The following is a 6,615-nucleotide window of genomic DNA, read 5'->3' as shown; positions in this document are numbered from 1 at the left end:
GCCATCTTTACCTGGAGCAAAGGGGCAGGAGTGGGGAGGACGCTTCAGGCTGAGGAAATGCTCCGAGCAGGGAAGCCTAGTGAGCTGGGGTGGCGGGTGGGGAGCAGGCGAGGGTGGCTGCTAACTGTGTGCTTAGGCTTCCGGTGGTGGTAGAGGGGAGAAGAGGGCAGGCCAGATGGCTCAGCGCTGGGGTGCCAGCGGAAACATTTATGCTTTCCTTGGGCAGTTTTCCCAAGCAAGGGGCTGGGGGTACTATTTACAACTGCTCTGTGGGTGCACTGACCAGGGCAGGAGGGTGTAAGGATAGTGGGGTGATGAGGAAGCAGAAGACATTAGGAGGTGGCCAGGGTGGTCCACATGGAGAGTCGAAGAGAGCCCTATGTGGGACAGCCTGGTGGGAAGGGCAGGGTGACTGCCAAAGGCGGGGTGGGGTGGGGGCAGTGGGTACAGGACATGGAGGCTGACACATTCAGGCGATGGGACAAAGGAGGACCCACCGTCAAAGCAAGTTTTCCAGACCGGTGGCATGACAGCCAAGGTCCTGTTAGGTAAATGCGAGTCACAGAGAGCTGGTAAGGGTGAGATGGGGAAGACGACGACTTTGTGTAGGTGAGTAGAGGGCCCCAGACTGTCGGAAATGCACACCTAGGGTCAAGCATCATCTGCATGGTCATTATTATCATCATCAAATAGCTACCGCCTACTGAGTACTACGATGTACCAGGCACTATATAAAGTAAATTAACTTTTATAACAAACTACAGAGTGTTCAGGATTGACTTCCCTCAACAGATAAGAAAACTGAGCCAGGGCCCTCCCTAGTGGCACAATGGTTAAAGTGCGGCACTATGAAGCTATCTACAGTCATTTCAGCATGAGTTCGATCACTGGCCAGGGAGCTGACCCACATGGCACCGCAGACCTCCCCTGACCCACCTTCTGCTCCCCTCAGCAGTGTACCTCATCAATCTGCCTGTTCTGCTCCCAACTTTGTCTCTGGTGAGTCCTCTCACCCCCTGCACCTCTGGCTTGTACCCCAGTTCTTGTATGCATAAATAAATAAATCTTTAAAAAAAAGAGCTGAATGGAAAGCCAAGATAGATGGGTCATGAGAGTTGAGAACAGATTTCAAGGTGATATAAACATCACCAGTTACAGAAACGCGGGAGGAGGAAGGTTGAGGATGTCTGGGGGATTTTGTGATCCAAGATCACTGGTGACCTTCTTTCGAGTCACTTTAGAAGATTGGTGACAGCAGGACGCAGGCCTCCAGGCATCAGGTGTGGCACTTGTGTGTGTAATGGGGCATTTGCACATGGAGAGAGGCAGCGTGTCCACCAGCCTCTAAGAGGGTCAGCGGAAAGTAAAAAAAAAGAGAACTCAGCTTGTGCCTACAGAACAGAGAAGTCAGAGTAACGTTTCAGCCTGGGAAGACCTGGGGGGGGCAGGCCTTCAGGTGACAGGGTGCAGTGCCAAGGCAGAGCCTGGAAACGCAAGTGAAGAATCTAGAGAACGAAAGGGGCAAAGGAATGAGACCAGAGACTCGGGGAGAGGAAAGTTATAGGTCAGGTGAGGAAGGTTTGTAGAGACACAAAGATAATTTCGGAGTTAATTCTTCTGTTTAGTCAACAATTCATTGAATATTCATGTTGGGCATTTTCCAAGTCCTGGGAGGAAAGGCTTGTACACAGCTGGCAAAAGTTTCTGTGTTCATGGGTCTTACAGTCTAGAGGAGACCTTGGTGGATCAGATTCAAGAAATAAACTCTGGTTTTCTTCTCTGTTGGGTGAAGCATGGTCAATGGCTGCAAGAAGTCTCCCAGCATGATATCGGCTAGCTTCCTGCCTCTGAGCAGGGTGGTACCGCGTGGGGGCGGGGGCAGACCCCGTTACCATTTTGGCAATGGAACTTCATAGCTGCCCTCTGTTGCCAAGTGTGTCTTGTAACCTCAAACAAATGCTCTTGGGTCAGAGTTTCCCTGGGAGTGTGACTAGACCAGGTGGGGAAGATGCGAATTCCTGCCTCTTGTCCGTTTCTCGTGGTGCTCGGGGAGGGATCATAGGGGGTGGCACTTCAGAGTGGAGGAGGCAGCCATGGGGTCAGCCTTGCAGGACTGCCTTGCCTAAGTCAAGGCCAGTGTCCATCCCAGGCCTCAGGAGACCTGCAGAGTTCAGCAAGGAGGTTCAGCAAGCTCAACTCTAATGCACTCTCCCTCTGGCATGAGTTCTGCAAAAGCAGGACTAGTGTGTCTCAGAGGCAGAGAGCTGTGTTTCTGGAGAGCTCCTGGGGATATGAGTTCAAACCTAGAGAAAGGAGGACCTAGGAGACAGTTTGTCCAGTTGGCTAGGGGGTCCCAAGATTCCGCTGTGTCCCAGTCTCCTTCCCACCCCCACCAAGTGGATGGGGTTAGAGAAGAACACGGGACATCACACCTGTGATTAGGTCAGCAATCAGTTGACATTGAGTTAGGCAGAGTGGGAACGCAGAGTCCTGGGTGACCGGACCTAATCAGCAGAGAGACACTGTCCTGTGCACTCTGAGGGGGAAGCTGTGCAGTTGCTAGTTGGCCCTAGCAAAGGACAGCAGGCAGCCCCTCGTTACAGAGCGCCCCAATCTCAAAGAACTCATCCTGCCATTAGCAGTGAGCTTGAAGAGGACCTTGAGCCTTTGATGAGTTGCAATGCCAGTTGACACTGTTTTTGAGTCTGGTGCGATCCAGAGCCAGGGACTAAGCTGTTCCCAGAGTACTGAGCTAAGAGAACTCTGAGAAAATAAATGGGTGTTGTTTTAGGCTGCTATGCGTGTGGCCATTTGTCACCCTACAATAGGTAACTAATGATCTGGTATGACTTTTATGGGTACTCTGAAGGCCCCTATGATCTGAGGCTGGTGAGCACCAGGAGAGCTTCCTGCCTTCTGCTTAAAGCTTTGTGCTTATGAAATTGCATATTTCTGGAAGGCGTCATGTAGAAAAACTTAATGACCACCCAGACTTTAATAGGAGGAAGTCTTCCGGCTCTGTTCATGGGCAGCCGTGAGCCTGGGGAGCGAGACCACATGATGCCACTAGATTTGGGAGTGGGAAAGGGCACCAAGTGGTGAGGGCACTGGAATGCCAAGGGGAAGCCACTGAGGGCACCCCATTTTACTGGGGACTGTGTCTGTTCACGGGACCAGGTGGGTGCCCCTGCTGGTCTTTCTGTGGTCTCCCCTCTCGCAGAGGGGAGTCCTGGGGTGGCAGGGGGTAGTCACCCCAACTGCAGTCCCCGGTGGGTGCAGGAAGCAGTTGCAGTGTCATTTGTATTGAGGAATGAACTTGGCCTTTCTCCTGGTCCCCAGCCCCCCTCCACCCACGATGCTGGGATGATGTGCTCTTGAGTTGGTAATTTCACCGCACACTCTCCCATTTCTCAGGTGGAGGAAGGCGCTCTGTCGGTGGTCAGTAGAGAGTACAGTCGCGAGTATGACATAAATCAGGGCCCAGAAACGCCTCCTCACTCTCAAACGTCCCTGAGGCCTGATGGAGCCGTAAGGTTACTGTTATGTCACCCCCTTCCTAGAGGCCTGCTCTGTCATTTAAATTATACGACATTAAACACTCTCCACGAAGGACTGTGGTTACATTCCCTCTTGGGGGAATAGCTCTCTAGTCCCTTCCTAAGAGATTCTGATAGGAGAGAAAACGCGAGGGCACGTGGCAAGCTAAGGGGGAGAAAAGATGGGACCAGAGCTGAGAGGGAAGACAGCGTCGAGGACACACCGGCCTCACGCCTGCCCCTCCCGGGTTCACATCTGCTCAGCCACGCCAGGGCGCACTGCCAGCCCCCGAGCCCTGCCCTGATTGTACAGCTGCCGCTGCTGACCACAGAGGTGACTGACCGCAGAGCATGATGGCCGCCGGGACTCCCCCTCCTGGATGGAGGGGCGCCCCTCCGCCCTCCACCCAGCTTTGTATTAAATTCTCATCCATTGAGCTCTGCGCATGGACATTTAATACAAAGCCCTCGGGAGCCCTGGAAATACAGACGTGATCAAATCCTATTCCTAACCCTTACAGTGACCCCCGGGACAGGCGGTGCTTCGTGACCCCGAGTGGCAACAGGAATACTGATAGGGAAAGTGGGTGATTAGGAGCAGCAGCCTTTTTTTTTTTTTTTAACATTTCTGTTTATTATTTTTAAATGTACACAAAAATAGAACGAAGAATAATCAAATCTCATATAACCATATCTCAGTTTTAATAATACCTCAGTTTTAACAATTTTAATAATATTGTTTCATCTTACCCCTTTTGACTTTTTTTGGACAGCATCTTTTTTAAAAAAATTTATTGTTTTATGCATACAGAGCTGGGGTACAGGCCAGAGGGGAGGGGGATGAGAGGATTCCCCAGAGACAGAGTAGGGAGCAGAACAGGCAGACTGACAAAGTACACTGCTGCGGGGAGCAGCGGGCGGGTCAGGAGAGGTCTGCTGCACCATGTGGGTCACCTCCCTGTCTGGGGATCGAACTGGCACTGCAGTGGCTACAGAGAGCTTCATAGTGCTGAGACTTAGCCCCTTGCACCACCAGGGAGCCCTTGTGTCTTTCAGTACAAATTGGAGATATCATGGATGTCACCCTTCAGTATGTATTTCTGATTTGAACATTTCTAAAAACGCCTTCACATCAGCACAACTGACTAGCACCAGCAGATGACTCTCCCACGCTCTGGGGCCCCACTGAGCCCCAGAATTCAATCCTACAGCTAGAGGGATTCAATCCCTACCTAGAGGGATGCTGTTAAGACCGGCTATGTCAGGCCGTTACATGCCAGGAGTTTTCAGAGTGAAACCCTCTTGCCCCCCACCTGTGCATCCCCGGGCTGCGGGAGGGTTTAGCCGGGCGGCTCCTCGGTCACTATCTTTTGCAGGGCATGTAACCCCGCTCCCCAGCTGACTGAGCTCTTCTTTCTGTGTCCTTTTGCAGATTGAAATGTTAGAACACAAGTACGGGGGCCACCTGGTGTCCCGGCGCGCCGCTTGCACCATCCAAACCGCCTTCCGCCAGTATCAGCTCAGCAAGAACTTCGAGAAGATCCGCAACTCGCTCCTGGAGAGCCGGCTGCCGCGGCGGATCTCCCTGCGCAAGGTGCGGGCGCCCACCGCGGAGAGCCTGGCCGCAGAGAAGGCCTTCATGGAGGGCTACGGACTCCTGGGGCTGCCGCTGGTGCGTTCGCCCTCCCTGCCGCCCTCTCTCGCGGGCACGCTCACCGAGCTGGAGGACTCTTTCACGGAGCAGGTGCAGTCCCTGGCCAAGTCCATCGACGATGCCCTCAGCACGTGGAGCCTGAAGACCATGTGCTCCCTGCAGGACAGTGGCGCCTACCAGATCCACCAGGCGCTGCAGGCGGGCGCCGGGGGCCCCGGCCTGGAGGCCGAGCTGCGGGAGGCGGAGAGTGTCCGGCCCGGGCAGGGGGACGAGGTCGCAGAGGCCTCCTGCCTGCCCCAGGGCCACAGCAGCACCCTCATGATGGCCTTCCGGGATGTCACCGTGCAGATCGCCAGCCAGAACATCTCTGTCTCCTCCTCCACAGCGCTGTCGGTGGCCAACTGCCTGGGCGCACAGGCCACCCAGGCCCCGGCCGAGCACACGGCGGCGGACAAAGCCGAGCAGGGGGAGGCCCAGGGGCGGGAGGTCCCAGCGATCCCCGCTCTGGGCCAGGGGGGTGCGCCTGCCCAGAGCACGTGCCCCCAGGACGGAGCTGGGGAGGCCCTGGGTGTCCACCGGCCTGGGGCGGGGGAGATGCTGCTGGAGGAGGCGGTGGCCACGGAAACAGAGGAGGGAGAGGAGGAGGAGGCAGGGGAGCTGGGGAAAGGAGCGGAGCCCGACGCCGGGGACACCTTGGAGCAGCTGAGCAGCAGCAGCGCGTCAGCCAAGTCGGGCTCTGAAGTGTCGGCCTCGGCCTCCAAGGAAGCCCTGCAGGCCATGATCCTGAGCCTGCCGCGCTACCACTGCGAGAACCCCGCCAGCTGCAAGTCGCCCTCGCTCTCCACCGACACTCTGCGCAAGCGGCTCTACCGCATCGGCCTCAACCTCTTCAACATGTGAGTGAGCACCGGCGTGGGCGCCGGGCGCCCCGGGAGTCCCGGAGGGAGGGCAGAGGAAGGGGCCTGCATCACTGGGGGCAGGTGCCAGGCCCTGCGCCAGCCGCCGGTGCCTGCCAGGTGGCGTTGATGCTGGGCCTGTGCCCTGAGACACGCAGGGACACGCACTCTTCAAATGGCTAGGAATTTGCTCTAAGTAGCATGAGGAACAAGAGGACAATGAAGCCTGTGCCTGGACAGCTAGTACTGCTTCCGATAAGGCTGGGGAGTGTGCAGAAGGAATATAGTATTCAAGAAATAACAGCGCTGGTGGCACAAGGCACAGTAGAAAGCACAGAGGCTGGGTAGGAAGTTAGGGAGATGCAGCATTGGGGGTGGGGGTGACGCTGGGAAGAGGAGAGAAAATGAGCGCAGTAGAAAATGAGGGAAGCCCATCCGGGGCGGGGGCCAGGAGCAGGGTGAGAGGAGACTGGCTGCACCCAACACAGGTGCAAGGCGGCAGAAGGTGCGTTGAAGGGAGAAGAGGGGG

At 55.6% G+C, this 6,615-nt stretch overlaps 1 protein-coding gene across 1 annotated transcript in view; it reads left to right on the top strand.

The window, feature by feature from the left end:
* Window positions 1-6,615, top strand: part of IQSEC3 (IQ motif and Sec7 domain 3) — an 87,808-nt gene that overhangs the window by 52,285 nt on the left and 28,908 nt on the right. Inside the window, exon 4 of the mRNA XM_012732319.1 lies at window positions 4,969-6,086. Within this exon, the coding sequence (XP_012587773.1) occupies window positions 4,969-6,086 (1,118 nt within the window). The remainder of the gene's footprint in view (window positions 1-4,968; window positions 6,087-6,615) is intronic.

This window comes from Condylura cristata, unplaced genomic scaffold (assembly GCF_000260355.1).
Source record: "Condylura cristata isolate star-nosed mole 26May11 unplaced genomic scaffold, ConCri1.0 scaffold00034, whole genome shotgun sequence".
Lineage (NCBI taxonomy): Eukaryota > Metazoa > Chordata > Mammalia > Eulipotyphla > Talpidae > Condylura > Condylura cristata.
The sequence above is the reverse complement of the archived record's forward strand: the minus strand, read 5'-3'. Positions and strand labels throughout refer to the sequence as shown.